The 16,603-nt window shown below is 44.3% G+C and overlaps 1 protein-coding gene across 1 annotated transcript in view; it reads right to left on the bottom strand.

Annotated features, from left to right (window-relative positions):
- Window positions 1-15,634: 15,634 nt before the first annotated feature.
- Window positions 15,635-16,603, bottom strand: part of IPO11 (importin 11) — a 149,337-nt gene continuing 148,368 nt past the window's right edge. The window contains exon 31 of the mRNA XM_084833304.1: window positions 15,635-15,674. Within this exon, the coding sequence (XP_084689430.1) occupies window positions 15,651-15,674 (24 nt within the window). The 3' untranslated portion in view covers window positions 15,635-15,650. The remainder of the gene's footprint in view (window positions 15,675-16,603) is intronic.

Genomic DNA, 16,603 nt, shown 5'->3' with positions numbered 1-16,603 from the left:
TATGGGAGAGAACGCTGATTGCACAGAAAGTAAAAGGAAAGGGAAGACCCAAGGAAAATAAATGAAAGGAAAGGAAAGGAAGTAACAGAAAGGAAAGGAACATATATTCACAAAATAAATGAAACCGAGTTTTGTTTATCTGTTTTTTGTTGGTAGATCTACTCCCTCTTTGCTCTGGCAGCCTCTAGCCAGTCACCTATTATCAAAAGAGTCCGTCAACCCTAAAAAGACTGCCCACCCAAGTTTTAGATTCATTTAAAAATCTATAAAGCCCAGCCTGTGAAGGATTTTTTTAAAAAAAAAACTGAGTCTGTAAACTCAAAGAAGTCAGAGTAATATTTCTTTATTTGAGAACTCATTTAAGAAACATGAAATATCTTCAAAGCCACAACTTCAAGTTTAAAGAATATTCAAGGTGAAAAGCCCTCCTGCCAACCCAAAATGCTCTTAGTGATTAGATTCTTGGCACTGCAAAATTTCTTCAATAGTGAAATTACCCTCCCAGTTTCAAATATGTTAAAAGGTCAAAAGCCTTCAAAATGAAGCCGCTGAACAGCATGGAGCCTAGAAAATTACAGAATAAATCATTCTTAATTTGCACATATGTCCACCATTTACACAAACTTTTATGAACATTCATAAAAGTTGTTGGGGTTGAGTTAGGAAACCTTAAATTGCTTGCTAAAACAGCAACAGAAGCTATCCTATTGATTGCTGAAATTGAATTTGTGATTTTATTTGTGATGAGTTTATTTATTAAACAACTTGGACGGTGGCAATTCTTGAACAAAGGAACTTCAAAAGGAAGCTCAGGCATGAGGCTACTGAATTACAACTTATTAAGAAGTTCAGTTCTAACACCTGCAGCCTAAATAGGGAAAATGGGTTTTTAATTCCTCTATGGAAGATGATTAGCTTACCAATGCCAGGATGTTTGTGTTATCATCACCATGATTCTGTGAATGGTCACGGTAATTATCTTTACATTTAACCTTTAACATACTTGTCATGATTGCTATTTCATGCAATTCATTTTCTTCTGACCTCACTGCTAACATTTCTTTTATGTTGGCATGACAAGGTAAGGGGCGGATGCTGATCCGTCACCTCTCTTGTTACTGTTTCCATGCTTAGAGACCACAGGTGAACAGGCACTGGCAGCCATGAGAGGATGTGCAGGGCCAGGAGGCGCCAGGTGTTAGCAGTGGGCTCCCCACAGAGATAAGGAGAGCCCACTGAACCCTAATGCCAGGTATGACCCATCCCAATCACATAGTATCTGCATTCATACATTGCCACCTTTTTTAGATCAACCTTTTAAGTTAAATGTCTTAAACCTGGGGCCTGATCCAACCAGGACCCACACTAACCAGATTCAAAGGTACTAATAAGACTCATGCCCACTTGTGTGAAAGAATGATATAGTTTCTTGATAGAAAAGGGATGAAAGTAATAAAAGCAAGGAAAAGCTTACATATGCCCCTCAATTGGCAGATTACAATCCCTGCCATTGGTGTTGCATTGGTTCCCTGAATGCAACAGGCGTCATCCCAGGGCTGTTTTCCTGAGCAGGTGGTACACCTTCCCCCTCTTGGGTAATAACCGGTAGCAGGGTGATCTGCCCAGGATTTTATAGGGCTTGTCTCATTGAATGAAAGACTGTCATAGGACACACACACACCTCCCTCCCTTCACCAAGGAGGAGAAGGGGGGGCTTAATTTGGGGGCAGGAAAGAAAGTTCATCACAGCAGAGAAAGGCGCATTCTTATCAGAAATAAAAGCACAAAATGTGCAAGACAGTGACTGTGCACTCTCTAACATTTGACAGTAGCAAAACAGCGCTGTCTGTCATGGTATGTGAATATACCCACGGGAACCATAACTTCCTCGTAGTTGCTAACTGCCCTACCAAATAAGCATATACATGCTACTACACACTGCATATGACTCTGTGTAAGTCCACACCTGACTCCTCACCACCCTTCCGAAACCAAATTCATTAACATAAAGGGGTGGTGGTGTAGATATAAATGTATAGATATCCTACCTGTCACTAGCAGGAACAACATGGGGGCAATCTACATTACAACTTTAAACTGGTTTCAAACCTGTTTTTAGTAATTACAGCTACCAAATACAGGAATTCTGGGAATTGTAGCTCTAGGAAGAGGGGCCGCTTGGGCAGGGGACAGGGGTCTGTAGCAAAGAATTATCAGTACCCTCATGAAACTGCAGGATCCCTTTAGATAAACCGGGTTGAAACCAGTTATAATGTAGATTGGCTCTTAAGAGAGCACCCAAGATTTCACTCTGCTTTATTGTTTCTGGGCATTTGTCTGCTTTTCCCTTTTCTCCTTCCACTATTTCCCCGCACTCTTTCTTAATACTTATCAATGGACATTAATGAATATTCCCATGGAATATTCAGTTGCTACTGCTTCTTCTCAAACTGTTTTCTCTCTTTGTAATTTCCTTAATTGGGGGGGGGGAATGAAAACAATTGTCTATTGTTGTTTTACTTTTATTTATTTTTAAAAGCCCACACTCACACTGCACACGTCTTCGTGGGCACATACGACAGATGACGATAGACAAATAAGCTCAATTGTAGTTTGTTTGTCTACTAAAATCTGCAGCATCAGACAACTAATATGCAGCATCACAAAGAGAAACAGCCCTCGAGGTATAACAGACACAGAAAGACAAAGCTAGGAGCCTGTTCATCTTTCATTGTACCTCTCTGATTCTCCAGTGCTTGATCTCTTCTCTTTGTCTTGATGGCACATTGCCTACACTTTGAAATTATATTTCCCATGCCAATAAGTGAGAAAGAGAAGCTTCAGTATATGTAGCTATGCATCCAGAAATAAGAGGAGAAACCACAGTGGATTCTACTTCACTGGACTATTTAAAAAAAAAAAATCTGTTCTTAAAGTTCATAGCTGATACATTTGCTTGTATCTCGTTTGCACCCCTCAAAATCTCTACTTGTAAACTGAATGCTGTGCCTTTCTGGCATGGGGAACTCTCTCATTAATTTGAATTTCTTAATGTCATCTTGCATGTGTGTGTGGTTTCTTATTTTATGCATAGAATGAACAAATTCTATAAGATGTTATAACCCAGTGCAGCAGATTTATTTACCAACCACCGAAGAGGAAAAATAGATGAGTGCTCCAGTGTTTGTTTTCCAGTGGGTACCTACACAATAAAGAGAGGTTTTATTTCTGTAAACATTCATATAATCTGGGCATAAAAACTGATGACCCTGCCTCAAGTGATATACTGTTATTTTACCTGCACAATCAACGAGTCCCTCACAATCAGTGATTCACATGGAGCATCTGTATAACTACACTGTGCACCTGAAGATTGGGATCCTGACTGTAAGTACAGCTGAATCAACAAAGCTCCTGTTTGCACAGTAGTAAGTCATAAGGTTCTATCATAAAGGCCCTATATGAGCTTTCTCCCATGAGGCATTTATCGTGCACTCCTCATTCCCTACTCATGGTAGTTTACAGGTTCTGTAGACCATGTCATGAACCTCCAGTTTTACTTCTCTGTCTACAGAGCACTTTTAGTGAGTTTTTTTTTAAGCAAGGAAAATGCAGTATAATTTGTAAAAGCAAAAGAAAATGCTTTTTCACTTGTGTATTTGCACTAACACAGTGCCACCTAGAGGTTATGTAGCAGGAAAGCAGGAAAGGAAACACTCTTCATGTAGTGCTTACATCTCAATTCTGCGACAAAACGATAAGTAGATACAGCACATTGACAGCCCTGTGTAGAAAAGCCCCACATCAGTCTAGAAAACAGTTTCCATGTTCTCCTCCCAGTTATTCATAGGAAATTAATTCCCCACCCCCGCCTCCGCCCCACACAACAGTGATGGCAGCTAGTGGTTCTTGCCTCTTCACCAAACAGGAGCTACTGGAGTATCAAGTTAACAATTTCAGAACACAATCCTAAGGTCCCTCGAAGAGAGGAAACACTTGTTTCCAGAATGGGGCGGATCAGCGGAGCTCACAGGAGAGAGCTCTGCTGACCTACCCTGCTCCAGACATGAGCCTTTCCGCTAGTTTCTGGGGTTATTTTTAGAAGTGCAAAAGCCCTATTGTGCAAGAGGTGGGTCCCGTGGGAGCAACAGAACCAGCAGAGGTGGAGCAGCCCCGTTGCTCATACCGCTCGTTATTTTTATCAGAACTGAAGGTAACTTGAATGGGGAATCACTATGCGTGATCTATATATGCTTCCCACTTTCACCTCTGGCAAACAGGTTCTTCAGAATTTTGTATTGTTTCAAAAGCAGCAAACACAATATCCCTTTAAGTACCAGGCCCCAACCGGGCTCTTCCAGAAAGCTTTTGGCCAGCACTGTGCTCTTTTGTCATGGAATACTGCAATAGCTGTTGCTGGACGGATTTTGATTTTTACTGCATTTCCTGTTAACAATATATTTTGTGCTCATACTGCCTCTTTATTGTCTGTGCTCTTGATTGCCTTTATTTTGTTAGCCACTTTAGGTTTATTTATTTCTTTTAAACAAAAGCCGGATCAGTGCCAGACCAAGACACTTTGCTACCCGAAGCAGAGTGCAAATGGCACCGCTTCCCTGAAGTGAAGCCCAAACTGCACCCTCCCCCTGCTGGGCCCAACACACTGGGCACCTTGCTGCACCCCAGTTCCTGCCCTCATCATTCCACTCACTCTGCTGGAAGCAGGTTGCTTCACTCTCTGGCTGGGCAGGACTGGCCCTTAACGGGCTACACATTTGTAAAATAAATATACCATGGGAAGCAAAGCTTCGGTCAAACAACTTGCATGTTCATTCGGAAGTAGGGATGGCGGAGAATTCTGCCACGGATCTCAGTGAGACCGAATGCCAGTGCATTCGGACCCCCAAAATCCATGGTGGAACGAAGCCCCCCCGCCCCACCACCCCGTGAAAGGCGTGCGAAACAGAGCACCTACCTGGTGCCGTTCATGCTGCTTTGCGAATGGCGGCCGCGTCTGCGGCCGCCATTCACTTCACGATTTTTCCTGTGATAGGCTACGTAAATACTTACGTAGCCTATCATGGCTAATGCAGAGACACCATTTGCATCCCTGCGGAGGCTGAGATAGGCTACGTAAATATTTATGTAGCCTATCACAGCAAAAAAAAGGGAACGCAAATGGCAGCTGCCGTAGCCTCCGCCATTTGCGTTCCCTTTTTTTCGCCGTGATAGGCTACGTAAATATTTACATAGCCTATCACGGCGAAAAAAAGGGACGCAAATGGCAGCAGCTACGGCGGCCACCATTTGCGTCCCTGCACAGCCAACAGTGGCCGGATGTCGCTGCGGGCGGCCCCAGCTGGCAGCTCCGCGGAGTCACTGCGGAGTGAAGCCAGCTGGTGAGGATTTCGGGGGGAGGGATGGAGCACCTCCACCACACCACGGATGTCACAAAATGAAACAGGTAAGTCGTTTTGTACATCCCTATTTGGAAGTCAGTCCCATTGTGTTCACTGGGGCTTAGTCCCCTAATAAGTGCATTTAGTATTGCAGCCTCAATTGCCTTACAAGTGCTTGTCCTTCTCCTTTAGGGCCCAATATTAGAGCTGTGTGCAAATGGCCTCTTGAAATTCTCCACCTTGTTTGTGGGCAGAGACATTTGGGAGATAATCTCACTGAATTTCTCCAGGAGAAGGAGAAATTCTCAACCATTTCTCGCAGGTAGGGCTCCCCATTGGCAGGGCTTGGAGCCCAGCTTCTTTCTTTCTTTCTTTCTTTCTTTCTTTCTTTCTTTCTTTCTTCTAAAGGCTTTGGGGGGTTTCATGCTGCAACAGCATCACCTGTGTTAGCAGCTGACCCCCGATTTCATCCCCCGCAATGCAGCTGTGAGTGGTGGCAGTGTTGCCTTTAGCTCCAGGGGTGAGGTGGAGTTAGCGCTCTTCCAAATTCTGTCCCCAATTTCCTAAAAGTTTTCTCCCCGGAGGAAAGGGTCTTCCATTGTTCTGCCTCATCCTCAGAGTGTTTCATAATTTATTTTTGTGGTATATTTGAGCGAACCTGGTCACACTAGCCACCCAGGCTGCCTGCACTTCCTGCACTGTGGGAAGAATGACCTCATGTTGCCTTCCTGTGGGCTTTAACTGAAGTGTGGGACACTGAGGAGGCTACAGGCTGCAAGAGAGATGATTCTACAATGAAAAACAGGATGCTTGTGCTCACTTCTCGGCTACCTCCTAAGTACAGTAAGCCCAAGAAACCCAAACCCAACCTTTGAGAATGTCTCCGAAATTTCTTCACGATTGAATTCTTTTTGAAAGCAAATTCTCTTCTATCAAATTGAATGAGAATGGTCAAAAAAAAATGTGGGAAAAATTTTCAGCACAATGCTAGCTAAAATGCAGCTAGGCCGGAGGAACGGCAGAGGCTTTTTTAGCCTCTCCATCCTCCAAAGACCCTTTTTGTCTTAGATAGTCCTCTGAGCCCATCTAATACACTTACCTGGCCAGGAGAGGGGATTTTTTTTTTTTTCTAATTCAGGCATGATCTTCGAAGACTCGAAGTTATGAAGCTTCACAGCTTTGAATCTTCAAAGATCATGCCTGAATTAGAAAAAAAAAATCACGGAGAAGCCCCGATTCTGTGAGGATAACACCTTAATTTAAAAAGAAACATTCGGAGCGGGGGATAGGAGGGGGTGAAACTTAATCTTATTTGAAGGGATAGAACAACCCCCTGCTCAGTGCAGGAAGCCTGATTCCCAGGTGGTTGCCCATCCAACTACTGACTGGGGCCGACCCCGCTTAGCTTCTGAGATCAGACAAGCACGTGCACATCCAGCCCTTTGCTTGTTGTTGAGGAAACAGGGGCTGCTGAAGAAGCTATGCGATCAGTAGCCAGAAGAAGACATGGGGCCGTTGAGAGCTGTGATTGGACAGGAGGGAAATACAAACACCGCCGTATATGGACAGGCAGGGGAGGGGACCACAACCGGATACGGTAGCGAAGGAAGAAAATCAGAGCACGTTAAGGGGAAATACCAGGATATTAGGGTATTCAAAGCGGGAGCACGGAAGTGGGAAATTCCGGTTCCAATTCGAGGCGGGTACTGCATAGTGTGAAAGGTGGGCGGTGAAACCTCATTGGAAGCGAAAAAAGGCAGTAAGTGTAGATCCAGCCTAGGTCTATCAATAGCTATGCTGGAACCTCCATGTAGAGAAGCAGTGTAGTTCTCATTCTCAAATGCTGAGGACCAAGAACAAGACATTGCCATCATCTGCACGCTCTGCTTGTGAGCTTCCCAGAGATATTTGGCTGGCCACTGTTGGAAATAGTATGCTAGGATAGATGGGCCATGGGCCAATTTAGCAAGGCAGCGCTTACATTTTGAATGCTATGCAAATGCATGCAATGGGATTATGCCCCCCCCCCCAAAAAAGGGAGAGGCTTCACCATGACATAACCCCTATTGGTAACCTTTTGCCTCTTGAACAAAGATCTTTTGGATAACATGACAAATTTATGAAGGGATAGTTATAGAAAGTGAAGAAAATACCAGTTTATTCAACTTAGGATATATTGTGTGGGTACTCTTATAATGTTTGATAGCAGACAGATTTTTATGATGTATAAGATGCCTGGAAATTAACCACAAATAAATGGGTTTATAATATTCATGCTTAAACCTATATCTCTGCTGACTTATTATTAACTTCTTTTCCATCCAGAGGAACTGTCATGCATTGCCTTTTTAATTCCTGTGAAACCTCTCATTTTAACATCTATAGCCACGTTTCCCTTCTCCTCAATTTATTTTATTTCCCCCAAATGTGCTTTATGATAACCCTCTCAATACTTCATGGAAACAAGTGTGTCACCTCCATTCTTGCCCTACAGGCATCTCTGGACTGGAGAACCACAATTGCGCCCATAGGAATATAATATAAATGAGCTAATTTGCTTAGGGTGTTTTGATAAGGATGATTCTGCTTCAGTGGAGGGGGTGGTACTAAGTGGACAAGCTATCTCCCTTTCAAGCCTTCAGTTCAAGGAATGAAAAAGTTCCATCCATACCAACCAACAAATTTGATTTAATTTCCACCTTGGCCTTTCCCCTGGGTTGGATCCAGATTTAAGCTGGATCAGCTGTGCTGGTGGATGTGGACTTCCCATAACAGCCCCTCCAACCCCCTGAAAATACTATAGGAGATTCATGAGACCTTCTTGAATGGGGTGAGCTGTGGTCTGTGGTAGGGGGGACCCTCCAAAAATTGGATGGAGGGACCCTCCATGAGAGGAGCTTGTTCTTGTGCAGAAGGTTCCTTCCTCTCACAGAAGGTAGATCCCGAATCAGCCTTCCCCAATCTGGGACCCTCTAGATTTTTTGGACTACAACTCCCATCACCCTGACTACTGCCATACTGGCTGGGGCTGATGGAAGTTATCATCCAAAACATCTGGAAGGCACCAGGTGGGGAAGGCTGGTGTAGGCAGCATTTGATTAATACTGGGGAAGGTCAGACAAGGGAGATTGACTTGACAATGCCAGAACAAAGTGGTGCATTGTAAATAGGCATTGACCTCCAGCTGGGGTCAGGCTGATCTTGCCTTGCTTGTTGTTTTGCTTGGATAGAGGTGCTGCAACTGACCATGCATGTCTCTTGTTTCTCTGGGTGGTGGCAGAGGCCAGAGTGTGCATCCACTCACTTCTGCAATCCAAGGGCAACTGGTTGTTTTATTATCATTGTCGTCGTCGTCGTCGTCATCATCATAACCACATTTATATCCCACCTTTTTCCTCTTGCAAGGAACCCAAGGCAGCTCACATGGTCCTCCTCTCCATTTTATCCCAACAACAATCCCATGAGGTAGGTGAGGCTGAGAGTCAGTGACTGGCCCAAAATCACCCAGTGAGCTTCATGGCTGAGTGGGGACTATAACCCAGATCTCCCGAGTCCCAGTCTAACACTCTAACCTCTACAGCACACTGGCTCATTACATTTATATCCTACCTTTCTTCCATTAGAGAACTCACACAGGCAGACATGGGATTCTCAGGTGGTCTCCCACCCTTGCAGAGGCCAGCCCCAGACTAACTTAGCTTCAATAAGATGGCTGCCTCACCTACCTGCAGACCAAATGTTCTTGCTGACAAAAAATCAAGCTCCCTGCAAGTGCGCCTTCTCTGGCCAGTAGATGGGACCAGTGTGGGCTTCCCCTTTCTGTGATATTCTTTCTGGGAGGCAGAGGCTGTAACTTCCCAATGGCTCTTAGACCTTTGGATGATGGATGGACAACTGGCAATAGAAGTAGAGTATTCTTCTGGCAGAGATGGGGGAAGCAAGCTTCCTGCAACTGCTCCTTCTCTGGCCTATGGATGGTCCCAGGCCTGGTTTCCCTATGAGTGACTGGTATGCCAAGTGACATATCTACAAACCCTCCCTACACACACACACACACACACACACACCTCAGGTGTCAAAAAGATGGACAGCATGCCAATAAATAAAAATAACAGATGGGGAGGGTGAAGTTCTCCAAAGAGGAAAAACTCAAAATCTAGCAGTTCAGCCATTTGGACCCTTCCCTCTCAGAACTGCCTCCATCTTTTGCCATTCCACCTGGCTACAACTGAGGGAGCAGTAAGAGCCCCCTCAGAACAGTAATAAGGCTGCCTCCTTCAGCTCAAGCTGAGAGCAACTGCCATGCCTCAGTGCCTCAATCAGTGGCCATTCCACCTGGCCATGCCTGAGGGAGAGGTGAGATATTAAGGCCACTTTCACCCGCCTGCCTTGGACCAGCTGCCATTTTGGCTCTTCCCCTTCCAGAATTGCCTCCCGTAGTGACCGTTGGTGCACCCGGTCATTTATGTAACTTCATTATATAGCAATATGAAAGTTTAGTAGCTGAATAGGTAGGGCCAGCCCAAGATATTTTGCTGCCTGGGGTGAAGAACAAGATGTCACCCCCTCCCATTCTATGTACAAAAGCCTTTCTTCAAGACCGAACTTTTTGTTCAACACTGATGGATCAGATGGCATTCTCCACCGCACCTGAAGGCAGCGTGCTAGCTTAGGGGGCGTAGGGAAGGCCATGTGGCACACCATTCTCTTCTCCATCACCTTGCTGCTGCCTCCCAGCATTTGCCACCAGAGGCAACCACCTCACTTTGCCTAATGGTAGGGCTGTCCCTGTGAATAGGCTTATTTTCATCATCCTTCCCATTCTTTTCATTTCTTTTTTCTATCATGTCTGTATGATTGTCAGCTATTATTATAAAATGTAAACTACCTTGCGTGCTTTGGCGGAATGGCAGTATAGAAAGAAAGAGAGACTCCAGGTGCAAGCCAGCTTTCGGTATGCCTAAGAGAGTTCTCTGGATTGTGGCCAAAGTGATCTTAAGGCATGAGGACATCCCTGATTTATATGCCACGGGGGCATCATGAAACAGACTTTGCAGCGAGACCTTGTAAATAAATTACCTCTTAACTCCTGTAACAAAATGATGAAGTGCATTAGCAGGGCAGCGAAGCAGTGAAGAATGCATTGCCTCTTTTACTGCTAGATGTATTTTTGAGCATCACTCAGTAATGTATCTACTTCATTTTGGGGCCTGTGCATCATCAGATATAGATGATATAAAAAGGACAGAGTTTGCAAAGCTGCAGTGTGCCTTGTTCCAGTCATTGCTATTCTTTGTTTTTGTTTGAACAGTGAGCATTGTCAGATATTAACCTCTTTAGAAGGATCTATTGCACTCTTGACATTAGCATTATTATCATTATAGCGACACCCACAGGTGCAGAAATGACAACAATTCGTTCACATTTTTATATTCAACAACTTGTAGCAGTTTAGGCTGAAGAACAACAAGAAGACCTTTAGCTGAAAAATAGCTTTCTGTAGAAAGTGATCTAAGAGGGTTTTTTTTTAAAAAAAAATTAATTAACATCTTTTAACCTTGTTGACATGATGGTGACTAGTGGGAGAGGGGGAAGTCATGAGTAAGGAAATAGTAGATCAAGAGCTAAATGTAAGAATCTAAGGAAGCAATCCTATGGGGATAGGCGGCCACCTCCGAACTCAGAGACAATTGCCTATCCAATGCAGGGCAGGTGGAGTGCAGAGGGGATCTTTGCATCCATGTTCCGGCCACCCTGAATCTGATTTCAGCTGTCTTGCCACAGAGCTTTGGGGAGGGGGCAGCCAGATGATGCATAGGAAGCATTGTACTGGCCCTTCCGAGGTCCCCACCCCTCCCTGCCCCCAAGAACACTCCCTTTCCTCCCGCTCTGAGTTGCTCTTATGAGCCCAGAGCCCAGGACGATCTGCACCACCTATGAGATGGCAGGGGAGGGGCGCAGAGGTGGTTTTCTGGGAACCAACTGCAGACCACAGGCTCCAAGGTCGGTTCCCCAAAACTGAATAATCCTATGGCTGTCCAGCCACTGTCTAGTGGCCATAGGATCGTGCTCTAAGAGCCAAATGTTATACATACTACTGCAAGTACTGAGTGTTGGTTTTAAACACCACTGGGTACAGTGGCCAGGTGTCCTCTTTTACAGAGGACAGTCCTCTATTTGAAGGGCTTTTCTAGTCCAAGGTACCATAAGAACCAGCAGAAGGAAGAGCTGGGCCTTGAACTTGCCCATCAACAGCACCTGGACAGCAGACTGAGCAAGGCACACAGGTCACCTGATCCATACTAGGCCGAGATGTACTGTATTTCTCTTAAAATTATAATACTTACATAAATATAACATGTTATGCAAATTGGTGTCCTCTTTTGCCTTCTTTTTCGGTGATGCATATCCTTTTTTATTTTTTTTGGACAGTTCACAAGTGACCACCCTACTGACATTTTATTCTTGTGATTCCTTATGTTTTTAATTTTGTAAACTGCCATAGGGGGGTTTCTGCCTCAAAAACAGCATATTAATACATAAAATAAAATGTTATGATGTACATTAAATGTTAAGCTTGTGTTTCCTATCCATTAAAAAAATCCTCTTTCAAAAACTTGATTAACAACAACAGTGACTAGACTGAAATCATGCTTCTCTTGGAATTGTAAGCAGTTTAAATGTTGAGCTTAAACACTGTCCATTGTAGGTCTGGATGCCCCACAAAGATACTCACCTGACTCACCTAATTTCCTATTTAGTCCAATGAACACTATAAATCTAAGCACTTAAAGGGAGGCATGCACAATGCTGCCTCTCCAATGAAGTGAATGGGGAAACATGGTCATGTTATATGTTGCATACATATTTATTTAATTCATCACATCTGTATCTCACTCTCTCAACAATCAGCCTGGAGCAACATAAATGGGGTTCATGATGTCACAACAACCAGGGATGGGGTTTGTCAAACATATAGCAGGCCACAATAGAATCAAAGAACCATAGAATCACAGAATAGTAGGGTTGGAAAGGGCCTATAAGACCATCAAGTCCAACCCCCTGCTCAGTGCAGGAATCCAAGTCAAAGCATCCCTGACAAGTGGCTGTTCAGCTTCATCTTGAATGCCTCTGGTGTGGGAGAGCCCACCACCTCCCTAGGGAATTGGTTCCATTGTCGCATTGCTCTAACAGTCAGGCATTTTTTCCTGATGTTCAGCTGGAATCTGGCTTCCTGTAACTTGAGCCCATGATTCCGTGTCCTGCACTCTGGGATGATCCTTTCTGTGACAACCTTTCAAGTACTTGAAGAGTGCTTTCATATCTCCCCTCAGTCTTCTCTTCTCAAGGCTAAACATGCCCAGTTCTTTCAGTTTCTCCTCATAGGGCTTTGTTTCCAGTCCCCTGTCATCTTCGTTGCTCTCCTCTGAGCCCTTTCCAGTTTGTCTGCATCTTTCTTAAAGTGTGGTGCCCAGAACTGGACACAGTACTCTAGATGAGGCCTAACCAGTGCTGAGTAGAGGGGGTATCATTGTTCTGAGTTTATTAAAATTGGCTTTCCTAAAATCTAGGGTACATGTTTGGCTACACTTGGCTTTTGCTTGCTTTAGAACCAAGAACTCAAGTAGAATATGATCACTTTCCCTCAGAGTTCCCGTAACTGCTACTTTATCCACTAAGTCATCCCTGTTGGTTAGGATCAAGTCAAAGACAGCCAATCCTCTAGTTTCTTCCTCCACTTTCTGTAGGAGGAAGTTATCAGCATCACAAGTCAGGAATTTCTTGGAGAGGCCATGTTTTGCAGAATTTGTCTCCCAACAAATATTAGAGAAATTGAAGTCAATGAGTCCAACAAGCAAGAGCATAGAAGGGAAGGCCTGGCCAGGAGCATGACATTCCATTAAGGGTATTCAGTCCTCAGCATGGGGGCAGACTGGGGAGGGGGGGTAGTCAGGCCCAGGGACTCAGTTAATACCAAGCACTCATTGGAACAAGCAGCCACCCAATTGTTCTATTGCCATTCTCACTCCCTTTCCATTGTTCACTAGAAAATGTCCATTCTAGTTGGCATTAATAGAAATACCGTGTCCCCACTTATTCTGTACCTGCATCCTCTATCAGGGTCACAGTGACAACACTTCACAGTCTGTATGCCAGTGACAGCTTTAATTTAAAAAAGAAGAACTCCCTCATATAAAACCTGCAGTAGTTAAAAAGAATAGAAGTGGTATGAGATTAGGTGTAAATGCCCAAATGATTGTCGAAAAGAACAAATTCAAAGTGCCCAATGCAAAGAGCTGCTTTATCCTATAAAGGCTTTAATGGCTTGGGATCAAGTTACCTGAAGGACCGTCTCCTTCTCCTTCTACATGTACCCACCAGGACCTCAAGATCATCTGCAGAGGCCCTTCTCCAGGTGCCCCCACTTGGACTTTTTTCTTGGGTAAGGAAAAGCAAAAAGAAGTTCTTTTGCTAAGATGGTATGATACTGAACAGCAAAATTTGATATCCTTCATAACTAAATTTTGTCCGTCTGTTTTCAGCATTCAGTTCCCAATTGGGAGCAAAGGGGCTAAATATCTAAAAACTGTTCATATTTACAAGCCTTGAGTTGCATTTATGCTGGCCCGTATGAATGCTTTACCATCTGCCATGCTAGAGAGGAGATTCAATAAGAATTCTTCATTGCAACCTTGTTGTCCCTGTGGTTCAAGCGATTTAGAGACTGTAATGCATGTTTTATTCTATTGCAATTTCTATCAGGATATCAGGAGAGAACTGATTACACTTTTATTATCTAAGTTTCCTGGAGGACAAACTATTTAATGTACCTTACCCTTTAGGTGACACCATTCCTGTAGTTACTTGAAAAGTTGCTAAGTTTTTTCCTCCTGCAGTTAAGTTGAGAGCTCAGTTAACCTGTTTTTGATTTGCTCAGCATGGATGATACACTGTCTTTGTACATATGCTTCGTTGCTCTATACGTCTATGTAAATATATCTTATACACCTTGCTTTTACACTTTGGTCCTGGACTGCAATAAACGGATTTGGATGCAGTGCTCCCACCAAGTGAGCTACAGCAAGTGGCTACTAGGGAGAGGGTCTTCTCGGGGATGGGGCCCCAGCTGCAGAATGCTCTCCCCAGCTGGCTTGCCTAACGTCTACTCGATGGCCATTTCAGCTTGAGGTAATCGCCTTTTTATTTTCCCAGGCTTTTATTTTCCCAGGGTTAAATCTTTCAATATCTTATTGTGCAATCCTACGCATGTTTAAACAGAAAAAAGCCCTGGCTGGCTGGGGCATGCTGGGAGCTATAGGCCTTTTTTCTGTCTAAACATGCATAGGATTGCACCCTTACGGTGCAATCCTATGGGGATAGGAGGCGACCGCCTGTCCAATGCAGGGCAGGAGAAGCATGGAGGGGATCGTTCCCTCTGTTCTTCTCTTGCCCTGCATTTGTGGCTAGACAGCCAATTTCAGCTGTCCAGCCACAGGAAGGTGGAGCAGCGGAGGATGCTGCCGGATGACGCATAGGATGTGCTGTACTGACATTTCCGCCTTCCCCACCTCGGAACACCCCCCTGGAATGCCCCATTTTGGCCACTCCATACTCCTCTTCCGAGTGCAGAGCGTGGGGCCATTTGGCACTGCCTCCGAGGCAGCACAGAAGGGGGGGAAGGTTGGTTCTCTGGGAACCAACCTCGGAATACAGGTTCCAAGGTCAGTTCCCAGAAAACCACATATCCTATGGCCGTCTAGCCACTGACTAGTGGCCATAGGATTGCTCCCTTTGACTCTGTTTTGATCCTCCCCATGATTTTAGTTTCTGCAGCTTGATCTAAAGCAGGGGTCTCCAATACGGGGACCTCCACTGGGGCTCACGAAGCTCTCCACTAGCTTCCTTCCAAGTTCTGATTCATCTGAAGGCTGGTCTAAAAAAGATGAGAAACACAGATTTTATTTCATTTCTTTTACAAATTCACAACAGCAACCCATTGGCCCTAACTATTTACCGCTGAATAAATGAGGTATTGTTGTGCAAAAAAAGAGCTGCCATTTAACATTCTGGAAACAGAACAGAGAGATTAGTACTATCATAATGAAATACAATAGCTTAAGCTAGTTCCATTTCATTTCCTGATAATGCCACAGTCTAGAAGTCATGCTATAATTTCTGAATTCCAAAAACAAAGAACATGCCTCCTTTCAGGGTAGGAAAGCCCATTGCTTTTTGACAAACTTCATCCTTTCATCCTTGTGTCTGTCTTCCATGCTGAAAATCAAATCAAATGTTCAGTTACACATTTTTCAACTTTTCTAAATGGTGCTTCCAAGAGGCAAGTCCCTCTTAGATTTTCAGCTTTGAGGAAAAGAGAAAAGACTTTTTGTGGCAGAACCAGGTCTCCTGATTTAGTTTGCATGGAACAGCTGCAAAACATCAGGGGAAGAGGGGGTGATTTGTAGCAGAGAAGTGGGAGGGTGGGTTTCATCCTTCCCCTACTACCCACCACTTTCCCCCTGTAAACCCCTCTACCCAGCCAGGGTTCCAGAATATGCAAGTTTCCCAGGTAGCTGGAGAAATCATCTGGGGAAAAGGTGAAAGGGAGAATCAAGTCAGGGAGGAGAAACTTCTGCCACCACTTCAGTGCTGCAAAATATGACCTCTTCCCACCATTTTGCAACTGTTTGGCTACAGTTTGGTCTGGTATTGAACATCTAATTTTGCTCACATTTGGGTGGATCCACATTTGTACCTATGACCAGGTCTTGAAAATGCATGTTAATAGTTGCTGATTGTCTTTTCTTTCCTCCTTCTTTTTTGCCATAGAGGATATTGCACCAGTCCTCTCCTTTGGGAGTGAGGCACTTTCAGTATTCTCTGTTTACATTTTCTTTTATCAAGCCACCCAGCAACCCTAAAACATGACATGGGTTCACAGTAGTTTGTTAACCACCCCAACCAACCACCATCACTGGGTTCGGAAGTCAGAACTTGCTGTGATTGTGCACGCCATGTCAACCAGTTGCTGGGGAAGGCAAGTGGGAGAGTGCTATTACACTCATGTCCAGCTTGTGGGCTTCCCATCGGTATATGGTTGGCTACTGTGGGAACAGAATGCTGGATTAGATAGTCCTTTGCTTTAATCCAGCAGGATTCTTCTTAAGTTCTAACCCTGTGGTTGGAAAGTGGCTATGGGAGGC

The sequence above is a fragment of the Heloderma suspectum genome, chromosome 2 (assembly GCF_057233095.1).
Source record: "Heloderma suspectum isolate Gila_16-S chromosome 2, 16-S_ref, whole genome shotgun sequence".
Taxonomy (NCBI): Eukaryota; Metazoa; Chordata; class Lepidosauria; order Squamata; family Helodermatidae; genus Heloderma; species Heloderma suspectum.
The sequence above is the reverse complement of the archived record's forward strand: the minus strand, read 5'-3'. Positions and strand labels throughout refer to the sequence as shown.